General features: G+C 58.3%; 1 protein-coding gene across 4 annotated transcripts; it reads right to left on the reverse strand.

Moving 5' to 3' along the window:
* Positions 1-1,024: 1,024 nt before the first annotated feature.
* On the reverse strand, positions 1,025-6,346 carry LOC115638239 (ribonuclease-like). Of its 4 annotated transcripts, XM_030539823.1 has the most exons (3): positions 6,266-6,331; positions 6,053-6,135; positions 1,025-1,711 (listed from the first exon to the last, which is right to left on the reverse strand). In XM_030539823.1, the coding sequence occupies exon 3, from the start codon at positions 1,703-1,705 to the stop codon at positions 1,256-1,258; it is 450 nt and encodes a 149-aa protein (XP_030395683.1). In that variant the 5' UTR covers positions 1,706-1,711; positions 6,053-6,135; positions 6,266-6,331; the 3' UTR covers positions 1,025-1,255. The 4 variants fall into 4 exon arrangements, with proteins under 4 accessions (XP_030395683.1, XP_030395680.1, XP_030395682.1 ...); XM_030539820.1 differs by lacking the exon at positions 6,053-6,135 and having other exon boundaries at positions 6,266-6,346; XM_030539822.1 differs by lacking the exons at positions 6,053-6,135; positions 6,266-6,331 and adding an exon at positions 2,502-2,748.
* Positions 6,347-13,780: the final 7,434 nt, after the last annotated feature.

Consider the following 13,780-nt stretch of genomic DNA (forward strand, 5'->3'; position numbering starts at 1 on the left):
GCTTGCCATGAATTTCCCAGCTTTGCCATCCCTCTACCAGGGCTGGTGGTGTCTCCACATGCTGCAGCTCTGCCTGGGCCCTGGTGCTTTGATTTGTCCCTGTGTAGTGGGCATATTTTATATGAAACATCAAACCTAAGGGGATTTGCACCGTGTTGGGAGATTTTCACACCCAGCTTTTCCCACGTGCTGTCTCCCACCTGGCGTCACACGGGAAAGGAAAATTGTTTGAAACCAGCACCCCCCCCCCACTCGGTGAAGAAAGGCCCCATGTTCCATTGCCCGCCCCATGTTCCATTGCCCACCCCCTGAGCCAGCCAGTAGTTAACCTGGGGCCAGATGGCAGCTGGTGCCCCTTAGAGGAGCACCATGTCCCATTGCCCACCATATTTGTCTGCTGCTACTGAAGCAGTGGAAACAGGGAGTGTTGTCTTGCCTATAGCAAATCCCCCACAAACATCTCCCTAGCCATTCTGCATTTGCAAAAAGTATTTTACTCCAGGAAGAAGCAAGAGAAAACAGCATCCAGGGCTCAGCCTGGTAACATCTCCTCTGCACTTTGACCCTTCTCCGCCTCCCCCTCCATGGATAAAGGATGGGGAAAAGGTGCCCATACTGTATAATGGGCACTAGGGGGCAACAGAGAGTTGGGGGTGGGGACGGGGCAGCTATTCTGTATAATAGGCACTACGGGACAGTAGAGGGTGGGGGTAGGAAAGGGGTGGCTATATTGTATAATGGGCACTAGGGGACAGCAGAGGGTGGGGGTGGGGACAGGGTGGCTATACTGTATAATGGGCACTAGGGGCAGCAGAGGGTGGGGGTGGGGAAGGGGTGGCTATACTGTATAATAGGCACTAAGAGGCAGCAGAGGATGGGGGTGGGGGTGGGGGTGGGGATGGGGAAGGGGCGGCTATACTGTACAATGGGCACTAGGGGGCAGCAGAGGGTGGGGGGGACGGGGTGGCTATACTGTATAATGGGCACTATGGGCAGCAGAGGTTCGGGGTGGGGAAGGGGGGCTATACTGTATAATGAGCACTAGGGGGCAGCAGCCAATTCAGGCAGGGGAGGGGGCAGTTATAATTTGCCATAGAAAAAGGAACAACAGTCTTTGTTGCTGTCCCCAATGAGGTGCCCAAATACTCTGTTGGGGAGGAGGATGGGGATGGCGTCCGGCAGCTATGGGCGCCCAAGGCTGCCAGCATTGCCAAAGCCCAGGAAGAGCTGCAGGGCTGTATGTCTGCCCCACGGCTCATGGGCCACCGCACACCGACGGCCGGGCAAAATGCACAGGCTGCCCATTTTTGCAGGCAACACAAATTCTCTTACTGCAGATGTCTCCCCTGTAAATGCAGCGGGGCCAGCGAGACGCTCCCGTTGTCTGGCAGTCAGTGACCTGGAAGGGAGAGTTGCTGTAGTAAAAGTCCTCGTGATGCCATGTCCCCCCTGAGCCGCAGACAGCGGTTATCATTGCCAGCGCCCCGTGGACGAAACTGTTGAGATCTTTGCAGAAGGACACCGTCATGTTCCTCCGCGGCATCATGAGATTGCAGTAGCGGTTGGGGTCGGGCTCCCAGCTCCCAGAGGTGTCGACATGCTGCCTTTGGAACTTCTCGTACGGCGTCTCTCTCCCGGCCGCAGTCAGGCAGGCCGGGAAGAGGAAAATCAGCAGCAGGAGGCCTGGACCCAGTCTTGTCTTCATTGCTGGCTGGAGGGGAGAAAGGGGGAGGTGGGTATGAGATGGGAACGTGAGACCAGCACAGCATGGACCCCCTGTGGGCGACTCACCCCCACTGTAGCGATTTCAGGGCTCATCCTCGCTGAAGGCTTCGGCCAGTAGAGGGTGCCAGTGTCGCTCTGTCACGTAGCATACAGCATTTACATCGCCCTAGCTTTGTCCCCCACCCCCACCCCGGCAAGTTTCTCTTCGCCCCAGCCGTGGCCCAGCCATTTTTGAGCCCGTCTGTTAGTCATTCATGTAAAGCAGAGCGTTTTGGAGGGGATCCCCTTGCCCGAGTGACCCTGGCAATGCCCTAGACACCGATGTGCCATGCTAAATGTCCAGGTGCTCTGCCCAGGTAGGTGGGGTTTAGAGCTCTTTGAACGCTTGGCAATCCCAGTGATTGTGCTGCCAAATTTCCCCTGCTCCTAAGGGTACGTCTACACTGCAGGGTAAGCCCAGGGTTAGTGGGACTCCACTCAGCCAAGCTGTGTTGGGAACCCTGAGCTTGGGCATCCGTGTGGTATTTTAACCCAAGGGCTTTTCTAACCCAGGCTCAAACTTGGGGATCTGGCATCCACACTGCAGCCTGCAGACCCCCTAGTACCCCACAATATGGCTGCTATAGCCCTAGGGCTCATGGGAAAACTTTCCTGCCCACCCTGACTGTGAGCAGGAAGCAGCTGGCTTTGCAAAAGGCTTGCTGGCTTTGCTCCCCGCTGCCAACCCAGGCAGCTCTCTGACAGTGCATGTGGTCAGAGAGCAGGTCCATGCTGACCTGAGCCGTGGCCGTGAGAGGACTAAGGAATTTGTCCTGTGGAACTGTGAGATACTTCTGGCTGACTCCCAGGACCGGAGTCGAGCAGGGCTGCGTCTCTACTGCAAAGTGATAGGGCTTGGCCCCTGGGTCCAGCTTCGCTTGAGCTCGGATCCTCCAGCTATGTTACCTCTAAGCTGCATGGCCAAGGGCCGCACAGGCGTGTAGCCACAGGGGCCTGGAGAGGAGAGAGCTTGGAGGTGGGTGGGGACTGGGAAGGGGAGCGGAGCAAGTTGGGGCGTGCAGGGCTGCCATGTGCCACTCTCCTGCTGCTGGGGAGGAGAGGCGCCTCGGCCCTGGCCCCGGCCCTGCTGCCGGTGGGGGGAGGCATCTCTCCCGGTTGTGTATTTGGTTGTCATGGTTTTTGTTTCTATGGCAACTGAGTTAGATTTTTAGGGGATAGCCCAGCCAGCTTTGGACGGTTAGGTGAGCTCTGTGGTCTGTAAATAACTGGTAGTTTTGTTAGCTGTCTGCTCTCTGGCCTTAAGTGATTTCGTCCTAAACCGGTTGCCCCCAAGGATATAACACTCCCCAGGCCCCGGCCCTGCTGCCGGCGGGGGAGGCATCTCTCCCCAGACCCCGGTCCTGCTGCCGGCGGGGGGACGCATCTCTCCCAAGCCCCGGCCCTGCTGCCGGCGGGGGAGGCATCTCTCCCCAGACCCCGGTCCTGCTGCCGGCGGGGGGACGCATCTCTCCCCAGACCCCGGCCCTGCTGCCGGCGGGGGGACGCATCTCTCCTCGGGCCCTGGTCCTGCTGCCGGCGGGGGAGGCATCTCTCCCCAGACCCCGGTCCTGCTGCCGGCGGGGGGACGCATCTCTCCCCAGACCCCGGCCCTGCTGCCGGTGGGGGGACGCATCTCTCCCCGGGCCCAGGTCCTGCTGCCAGTGGGGGAGGCATCTCTCCCCAGACCCCAGCCCTGCTGCCGGCGGGGGGACGCATCTCTCCCCAGGCCCCGGTCCTGCTGCCGGTGGGGGAGGCATCTCTCCCCGGGCCCCGGCCCTGCTGCTGGTGCGGGGACGCATCTCTCCCTGGGCCGCGGTCCTGCTGCCGGCGGGGGGAGGCATCTCTCCCCAGACCCCGGTCCTGCTGCCGGCGGGGGGACGCATCTCTCCCCAGACCCCGGCCCTGCTGCCGGCGGGGGGACGCATCTCTCCTCGGGCCCTGGTCCTGCTGCCGGCGGGGGGACGCATCTCTCCCAAGCCCCGGCCCTGCTGCCGGCGGGGGAGGCATCTCTCCCCAGACCCCGGTCCTGCTGCCGGCGGGGGGACGCATCTCTCCCCAGACCCCGGCCCTGCTGCCGGCGGGGGGACGCATCTCTCCTCGGGCCCTGGTCCTGCTGCCGGCGGGGGAGGCATCTCTCCCCAGACCCCGGTCCTGCTGCCGGCGGGGGGACGCATCTCTCCCCAGACCCCGGCCCTGCTGCCGGTGGGGGGACGCATCTCTCCCCGGGCCCAGGTCCTGCTGCCAGTGGGGGAGGCATCTCTCCCCAGACCCCAGCCCTGCTGCCGGCGGGGGGACGCATCTCTCCCCAGGCCCCGGTCCTGCTGCCGGTGGGGGAGGCATCTCTCCCCGGGCCCCGGCCCTGCTGCTGGTGCGGGGACGCATCTCTCCCTGGGCCGCGGTCCTGCTGCTGGCGGGGGGAGGCATCTCTCCCCAGACCCCGGTCCTGCTGCCGGCGGGGGGACGCATCCCTCCCCAGACCCCGGCCCTGCTGCCGGCGGGGGGACGCATCTCTCCTCGGGCCCTGGTCCTGCTGCCGGCGGGGGAGGCATCTCTCCCCAGACCCCGGTCCTGCTGCCGGCGGGGGGACGCATCTCTCCCCAGACCCCGGCCCTGCTGCCGGTGGGGGGACGCATCTCTCCCCGGGCCCAGGTCCTGCTGCCAGTGGGGGAGGCATCTCTCCCCAGACCCCAGCCCTGCTGCCGGCGGGGGGACGCATCTCTCCCCAGGCCCCGGTCCTGCTGCCGGTGGGGGAGGCATCTCTCCCCGGGCCCCGGCCCTGCTGCTGGTGCGGGGACGCATCTCTCCCTGGGCCGCGGTCCTGCTGCTGGCGGGGGGAGGCATCTCTCCCCAGACCCCAGCCCTGCTGCCGGTGGGGGAGGCATCTCTCCCCGGGCCCCGGCCCTGCTGCCGGCAAGGGAGGCATCTCTCCCCGGCCCCCGGCTCTGCTGCCGGCAGGGAGAGGGCTGGGGGAAGTCCTCTGATCCCAGCCCCAGGGCATCCTACACCCTAAAATCTTCATCCCTGGCTTCACCCCAGAGCCTGCACTCCCAGTTGGAACTCTCACCCCCCCTGCACCTCAAACTTCTGCCCCAGCCCTGAGCCCCCTTCCACACCCTGAACTCCTCATCCCTGGCCTGACCCCAGATCCCCCACCCCCAGCTGGAGCCCTCACCCCCCCCCCCCCCCGCACACCACCCCTCTGCCCCTGTCCTGAGCCCTCCCCACACTCCAAAACCTTCAGCCTCACCCTCGCCGCACATCACATCCATATCGGTGCACATAACAAAATTCATTCTGCATGTGGATGTAAAAAATTAGAGGGAATCTGGCCTACCAGCCCTGCAGGGTCCTGGGTCTGAGCCCTCGATTAGCGCAGTTGCAGTGTAGATGCAAGGGGTGGGGGGTTGGCTTGAGCCCAGTTGAGGCACAGCCTTACATTGCACTGTAGACTCATAAGTGGGGCCCTACCAAATTTATAGCAAGGTTCTTGTGTGTGTGGAGGGTCCCAGTATTGCCACCCTTACTTTGCACTGCCTTCAGAGCTGGGCTCCTGGCCAGCAGCCATTGCTCTCCAGTTGCCCAGCTCTGAAGGCAGCGCTGCCGCCAGCAGCAGTGCAGAAGTAAGGGTGGCAATTCTGCGCTCCCCATACAATAACCTTGTGAGCCCCCCACAACCCTCTTTTGGGTCAAGACTCTCAGTTACACTGCCATGAAATTTCAGATTTAAATATCCAAAATAATGAAATTTATGATTTTTAAAATCCCATGAGCATGAGATTGACTGAAATAGACTGTGAATTTGGTAGGTCCCTAATCATAAGATTGGGAACTAGATCTCGGCCCCTGGTGCTAACTGAGCACAACAGTCTGTTTTACGTGACTATTGCCCGAGCTTTCCCCTCTAGCAGCAAGTGGGGAAAAAAGCAGTGTGGAAGCAGGAGGATATTTTTAAAAAGCTGTTGCTTCTGGGTGTTCTGTATTTTGGGCCTCCCTTGGCAAAACAACCCCAACTTTGCACCAGGAGACATCAATAGCAATTGAAACTTTCCCGTCCGGCCTGAGGCCTGTGGAGCAGGTCTTTTCGGCCGGAGTGCCCACGTCCGAGTTGCTCTGAGAGAGATCCATGGCAGCAGTTGTGAGAGAATTGTCCCAGCTCTGATGGTCCCGGCTCTTAGGTCTTTGCAGCTAGTGGGCACCATCTAAGAGCCAAGTAGCCTTAAACAAGGGAATGGGGGACCCTGGCTGGGATTCACGAGCCCTGGATTTGAGTCCTGGCTCCATCACTGACCTCTTGTAGGTGGCTTCGGTTTTGTTTGCCTTAGTTTCCCCCCGTAAAGCGACATCCACCTTCTTTGCACAAAGCTTTAGAGCCTATGGGAGAGAAGAGCCTTGTCTGAACTTCCCTTTGGTGTGTTTTCTAATGTTCCTCTCTACCAGCTAAACTGGGGAATAACCCTGCCTAGATTATACCTAGCCCCTTCTCCCATGCGCTCCCACTCACTTGTCCTGGTGCCTCTGTTTCCCCCAGAGAATCTGTCCAGCTGTCTGCAGAGCTGGCCTCCCCCAGCTGCATGGAAGTCAATAGAAGAGGGAACCGGTGGTAAAGAAATATCTGACGTTAAGTATTTCATAATCCGTGCCCACAAGAAGCGGCGACGCCCCATCAAAAGGGGAAGCTTTACCCTGACCAATGGCAGGGTGGTTGGGACATACTCTGCTCGCACTTATCACAATGACCTGCCCCTCACTGTGCACAAAGGGCCCCATCCCAGTGCCCTCCGGGGTTCAGGGGGGCCAGTGAGTAGCACTGGGTGGCGTCCCAGTGCTGGGTCAGGATGTCACATCCGCATGGCACCACAGGAGACAGATTTCCCCAATTCTGGGATGCAGCCTGGGCAGCAGAATTAACCCACATCGCCAGGGAGAGTTAATGAGCAGGAGTGGCTGGGTGCTTGGTAGAAAAATGCACAAACAGCGGCACAGAAGAGGGCTCAGCACCCCTTCCTGAGTCTCCCATCCTGCTCTCTTCCCCCCAGCACCATGATGGGGCATCTGAGGCAGCTCTGATACCAAGGGTGGAATGCCCCCTACTGCGTTCCCTCTCACCCTCTGCCAAAGTGCACCCCTTAGGGTTACTAATCCAAATTTAGGGTCATTTGACCCAGGGGTTCCTGAGATACAGGCAGTCCAGAAAACAATACCAGCTTTTCTCACAGGTGATGTATTTTTGCAACTTTTTCCTTTTTTGCCCAGAGCTGGGGGATGGAACCACAGCTCTGGTGCTGGTGCAGCGGTGTCGCTCCTTTGAGGAATTGCCCCAGTGAGTGCATGGCACCCCCTCCGCTCTTTGGAGGAGCAGGAATCAAAACATAACTCGTGTCAGAGTTTAGTTCTCAGGGGAGGCAGGTCCCTTGTCACGTCCTGCTCGTCAGCCGTGCCAGTTTTGCTGCAAGCAGTGTTCCAGAAGGGCGCCATATACTGCTTGGCAGCTGGAATGCTGCATTCATGTCAGTTTTTTGCCAGTGAATATTTATCAGCTTCCGTGGCAGCTGTATTACCTCGCGCAGAGTGAGAGGTTGAACTCTAGAGGGGTGTCAGCGTCCCCAGGAGCATCTCCTCCAGGGGCCATGTCGATGATTGACACCGATCACCTGGAGCCAACTGGGGAGTCCAGCCCCGACCTCCAGGGCAGAGAAGTGTTTGGCTTTAGAAAACCTGAGCTCCACTTTGCTGCATAGATTCCAAGGCCAGATGGGACCTTGTGATCATCTGGTCTGACCTCCTGCAGAGCACAGGCTGGCGAGCTGCGCCAAATTGCTTCCTGTTTGAACTGGGGCAGAGCTTTTTGAAAACCAGCTGCCAGGGATGGAGCTGCCACCGCAGCCCTTGGCAAGTGTATCGCTGGAGCTAAGTGTCGCCAAGTTGCCTGTGGTCTGCCAGAAGTTGCCAGGTCCCGTTAGGCTTTAGGTTGGACTATTCAAAGTAGACTGACACTCCTGTATAATTCTTCTGTCCAAGGGCCTCTCCAGTGTCTTTTGTATGGCCCCGTAAGCAGCCCGGAACTCTGTACTCCCCACCCCCCACAAAGAGGCGGTGTGCCTGGTACGTGGGTTCTCTAAGCGAGAAGAGTCTTTTGCCGAGATCTTCTGGAATCCCAAGAGCAGCTGCTTGAACTCTTCTCTTTGCCGATCATTTCCCAGGGTGTCTGCCCGCTGAACCGTGTGACAATGTGGAACTATTCTGTAATGTGTTTGTGAGGCCTGGTTGTGCCTTAATTTCCCCTATGTGCTGTTGTACCGTGAGTGGAAGGGGACTGCTTGCTCTCTGAGCAGGCTGAGACACATATGTGTGGGTGTCCCCAGGAAATCTGGCCCTTAGTCTCCATCTCAGTGGGGCGTCTGAGAAGACAAAACCGAGGAGATTGACACCTAGCACCCAAGGACCCTGAGGGGCATGGACTCCCCACCTCTCCGCAAGGAAGCTGACCAATCCCCAGGCTGGAGATCAAAGGACTGGGAGGCGTGAGGTGGGAGGTGAGAACTGGGGGCTGGGAGGAGTCGGGGCTCTCACCTGGAGTCTGACCAAGGAGGTCAGGCAGAGCTTGAACCAGGTGGTTCCCTACAGCTTGGCAGGGCTCTGGGCTACCCAGCATGGTCTACACTAAGGACGCCCTAGGCTGTGTCCAGGTGACTCATGAACCTGACTGTTCTGACAGCCCTGTGTGAGCATCGCTGCCAATGCTGGGCGAGGCGTGTTCATCCTGGCAGCACGGCTAAGTCTCACTCGGGGGCTGTCTCCGTTGAACTCCCTGGGCAGAGCAAATGGGGTGCAGTGGGGGGCTGCAGGCCCAGAGGCCCAGTCTAAGGAGATGGTGAAGCCATGTGGATTACCTTGGAGGAAGAGCAAGACCCTGAGGGAATTTGGCACACTGTCAGAGTTCTCCTAGAGACTGTTCTAATGCAGGGGGCATAGCCCCCATCCTGTGGGTCCAGGACAAACCTATTCCCCTACTTGAGTAGTTGAGGAGTAGCCACAATGGGGTCTCCTCATTCTCTGGTGATCACACTGAGGGTACACCTACGCTCCAGCTTCGGAGCTGCAGCTGTGTCTCTATAGCTCTGTAGTGTAGGTGTTTTCTAGGTCGAGTACCACTTTGCTGCTTATTATTGTGTGGATACTATCCCTGAACAGGGCACTGGAGAGAGAGGCGGGAGGGTCTGTCTGTACCTCTGGGCATCTGTCCCCACAGGTGGTGTTCCCCAAACAGGAATTCTGAGCTTTGAAGTATAGATCTCCTGCTTCATCAGATGGATGGTTTCCCTTTGGGCGAGGAGTGTGCTTTGCAATCCAGAGGAACACAGGACACGGGAATGGAGAGAACCTCACAGCGTGCAGTTCTCTGCTGTGTCAGGTCTTCGAGGCCCACCATGCACTCGTGTTCCAAATCTCAGCCCTCTGATGGCTAGAGACCAACTTCTCACCTCCAGTCTCAATTTGTTTATGGCCTGTTTATCCCAATTACAACATGGTTCTTTAGGAGGGCTCTGATCTTCTCCTCCTCCTGATGTATTACAGAAAGCAGTCATATCCCCTCACCTCCCAGCATCATGATGTCCCCAAGCGGTAGCAGGCTCCTGATTTTAGTCTCAGAACTGGGTCTTCTCAGGGATCTCAAGAGACCACAGCTGTCGGGTGGCATTCGGGAAAATCCAGGCAAGCATGGATGCCTGTCCCTTCTGTCCCGCCAGGAGCAGAGCCATCACTGTTCTCCCTGTGAGTACAGAAATGTCTGCCTCTAAAACCGCCTGCCAAAGGGGCACCCGGATCTCATTTGCGCTGCCTCTGGAGAGAGCACTTGTGTCCTGCCTGCAAAATTCCACTCTCTGAATCTGGCTGTGCTCCTCAGGGCCGGCTTTAGGAAGTGCGGGGCCCAATTCGAACATTTTTAGTGGGGCCCTGGCAGGGATGACTTAAAAAAAAAAGTGAAAAAAAAAGCCTTTCATTTCTGTCATGTATTATTTACTTTCCATAACTATATGAATAATAAAATTATATATTATATAATTGCATCATATATGCTGTTAATTGGCTATTAATGACTGCCGTTTTGCATGTGTGGGTCCCTGCCACTCCCTGGGGGTGTGCACATGTGTTGGTCCCAGCTGCTCCCTGCCCCCCTCATTGAAGCAGGTGTGCAGGGTTACTGCCCTGGAAACTGCAGGGCAGCAGTGGACATGGGGCTGGCTGGAGGCAGGGCAGGGGCTGACTGGAGGTAGGGTCTGACTGCAGGCAGGGCAAGGGGTGTGGGGCTGGTTGGAGACAGGGGGTGTGGGGCGGGCTAGCTTCAGGCAGGGCCGCAGGGGGGTTTGCAGGGGTTTGCAGGGCTGAAGACAGAGGAGTGCGGGACTGGCTGGCTTCAGGCAGTGGGGTGCAGCAGGCGTTGACTGGAGACAGGGCAGGGGGTGCGGGCTGGGCAGGGTGTGCAGGGCTGGTGCGGGCAGCAGTGTGTGTGGGGCTGGCTGGCTTTGGGCAGGGCTTCAGGGGTGTGTGGCAGGGGTTGGCTGGAGACAGGACAGGGGGTTTGGCAGGGGCTGGCTGTGGGCACGGGGTGCAGAGCTGGCTGCAGGCAGGGGGGCTGGACTGGGGTGGGCAGGTCAGGGGGTGCAGCAGAGGCAGCTGGAACCCCAGCCCTTTAAGTAGCCCCCAAACCCCCTTTTACCCCACCCCGGACCTTTTAAATAGCCGCGGGAGCACTGGGGAATGCATGGGGGAGGCGGGGCTCCAGTGACTATTTAAAGGACCGAGGTGGCAGAGGCAGCTGGAGCCCAGGGCCCTTTAAATAGCCCCCGGAGCCCCTCACTGCCCCAGGGCTCTGGGGGCTATTTAAAGGGCCCAGAGCTCCAGCCGTGGTCATGGGGTTTGCCACGCTCTGGCTGGAGCTCCAGCTGGGGTCATGGGGCTTGCCACGCTCTGGCTGGAGCTCCAGACAGGAGAGCAGGGCTTGCCGCGCTCCAGCCGGAGCTGCCGGGCTTGCCGCACTCCGGCCAGAGCGCGGCAAGCCCCGCGACCTCACTCTCCCAGCCAGAGAGTGGCAAAGCCCCACAGCCTCGCTCTCCCGGCTGGAGCGCAGCAAGCCCTGCGGCCTCGCTCTCCCGGCTGGAGAGCGGCAAGCCCCGCGACCTCACTCTCCCGGCCGGAGCATGGCAAGCCCCACGACCTCGCTCTCCTGGCCGGAGAGCGGCAAGCCCCGCGACCTCGCTCTCCCGGCCGGAGCGCGGAAAGCCCCGCGACCTCGCTCTCCCAGACGGAGAGCGGCAAAGCCCCGCCGCCCCGCTCTCCCGGCTGGAGCCCCGGCCGGAGCGCAGCAAGCCCTGCCGCCCCGGCTGGAGCTCTAGCTGGGAGAGCGAGGCCGCGCCGCGCTCCCGCCGGTGCTTCGCTCAAAGGAGCGGGACCATGGAAGATCCCGGAGCAGACCGCAGCCGGGGACCGGGGTAAGTGAAAAAAAAATAAAAAAGGTGCCTAAGGCGCGGGGCCCTCTTAGGCGCGGGGCCCAATTCTCCGGAATCGACCGAATCGGCCTAAAGCCGGCCCTGGTGCTCCTAGGCGGACGGGAACATCTGCTCCACCGGGTCCAACCCCAGAGCGGTGGTGCTGTAACACTTGCCGACTGCTCACCTGGACAGTCAAAGCACAGGTTCCCTGACTTGTTACAGGTTCTTCCCATGGCCTGGTTGCATGAGGAATCTGTCTTTTCAACCTCTGCTGCCTGGGACTGCCCCATGGGCTACTCCTTGCATTTGGGTTCCCCCAGGGGTCCAGTCAGTGCCATTAACACCATGGGCCGGGGAGTGATGCACCAGGCTATCTGCACTGCCTTTCTTTCTGCAATCGATGAAGCGGGCTGGTATGGCATTACCACACTTGCACACAGCCCCGTACATAAAGCGGGCGTGCTTAACACTCATGCCCTCCGAGCTCGGCTTTGTGCCACATGCTCCCATGGGATGTGCTCTGTCCTGGACATTAGCTGTGTTTGCCCTAAGGTTATAGCTTCCCTCACATTAGTGCCTGAGTGATTTGTTCCAACACTCATGAGAATGACTCCTGCTCCCAGATCCACAGCCATTTGGAGCTACTCCAAGTGCAGGGGGCTGGACTTGATGTCTTCTCCAGGTCCCTTCCTGAAGGACATTTCTGTGATTCTATGATTCCAGTTCTAAAGTACTGTCCTTCAGCAGGCCCTTCATTTCCCAGGCTTTCCTAAGGACACTTTCCCTCAGTTCAACATTAAGGGATCCACCCAATACAGACACTTCTGCCAACACTTTAATCAGCCTGAATTTAGTGTGCCACCTGGTGAACATAAGAACGGCCATACTGGATCAGAACAATGGTCCATCTAGCCCAGTATCCTGTCTAATGACAACGGCCACTGTCAAGTGCTTCAGAGGGAATGAACAGGAGAGGTAATCATCAAGTGATCCATCCCCTGCCACCCATTCCCAGCTTGTGGCAAACAAAGGCTAGGGACGCCATCCCTGTCCATCCTGGCTAATAGCCATTGATGGACCTATCCTCCATGAACTTATCTAGTTCTTTTGGCCTTCACAACATCCCTATCCTCCGTGAATGTATCTAGCTCTTTTGGCCTTCACAACATCCCTTGGCAGTGAGTTCCACAGGTTGACAGTGAGTTGTGTGAAGAAGTATTTCCTTATGATTGTTTTAAACCTGCTGCCTATTAATTTCCTCAGGTGACCCCTGGTTCTTGCACTGTGTGAAGGAGTAAATAATATTTCCTTATTCACTTTCTCTACACCAGTCATGATTTTAGAGGCCTCTATCATATCCCCCCTTAGTTGTCTCTTTTCCAAGCTTAAAAGTCCCAGTCTTATTAATTTCCCCTCATATGGAAGCTGTTCCATACCCCTAATCATTTTTCTTGCCTTTTTCTGAACGTTTTCCAATTCCAATATATCTTTTTTGAGATGAGAGCGACCACATCTGCACACAGTATTCAAGATGTGGGCATACCATGGATTTTGATAGCGGCAATATGATATTTTCTGTCTTATTATCTATCCCGCTCTGGTGCTCTGATGTGCACTAAGAAAGGGCATCCGGGAGCAGCACCAGGCACAGCGGGGGAAGGAGCTGAGACCAGGCATCATCGGTGCATGGAACAGGCACCGCAGCACTGCCCCTGGGGGTGGGGAATGGGAACAACCACTGAGCAGAGTGGAGACATTCGCATGTCTCAGAGCTATTGCTCCAGGCCCAATTATTGACATGGGGTGTCGTCACTCTGTGCTGCCCCTACTGCCCCATTCCCCATTATACAATATAGCAGCCCCTTCCCTGCACCCACCCTCTGCTGCCCCTAGTGCCCATTATACAGTACAGCCTCCCCTTCCCCATCCCACCCTCTGCTGCCCCCTAGTGCCCATTATACAGTATAGCCCCCTTCCCCAGCCCCATCCTCTGCTGCCCCCTAGTGCCCATTATACAGTACAGCCGCCCCTTCCCCATCCCACCCTCTGCTGCCCCCTAGTGCCCATTATACAGTATAGCCCCCCTTCCCCACCCCCATCCTCTGCTGCCTCTAGTGCCCATGATACAGTATAACCCCCCCCTTCCCGACCCCCACCCTCTGCTGCCCCCTAGTTCCCATTATACATTATAGCTGCCCTTCCCTCTGCTGCCTCATGCATGTCCGGCCTTCTCCTGGTGAGTCCCCTGGCAAGGAGACCCCTGTACTCCCCTGCTGACAACACCTACACAACACCGTGCTGGAACAAGGGATTCTGGGTCCCTGGCGGTGCTACACAGGCCTCTGTCCTTTGATCATGCACATGGTGAGGGACCTCAGGCCAGGTAAGATGGGCAGGGCTCCCACATATTTTCTCCATCACTGAGCTCTGCCCCACTCCTCAAACTGATCTCCTGATCTCCATATATCACAACCACAGCTCTGCCAAGCCCATGTGTCTTATCTCCCTGCCGTTCCGCTACACCT

The sequence above is a fragment of the Gopherus evgoodei genome, chromosome 21, assembly GCF_007399415.2.
Source record: "Gopherus evgoodei ecotype Sinaloan lineage chromosome 21, rGopEvg1_v1.p, whole genome shotgun sequence".
NCBI lineage: Eukaryota > Metazoa > Chordata > Testudines > Testudinidae > Gopherus > Gopherus evgoodei.

What these genes read in the sequence shown, in the direction of transcription:
- LOC115638239 (XM_030539820.1), bottom strand. Translation starts at nt 6,337, where the DNA reads ATGCAGCTGGGGGAGGCCAGCTCTGCAGACAGCTGGACAGATTCTCTG. An exon ending in AAACAGAGGCACCAGGACAA is followed by an intron (nt 1,712 to 6,265) that starts GTGAGTGGGAGC and finishes TCTCCCCTCCAG; the next exon opens with CCAGCAATGAAGACAAGACT.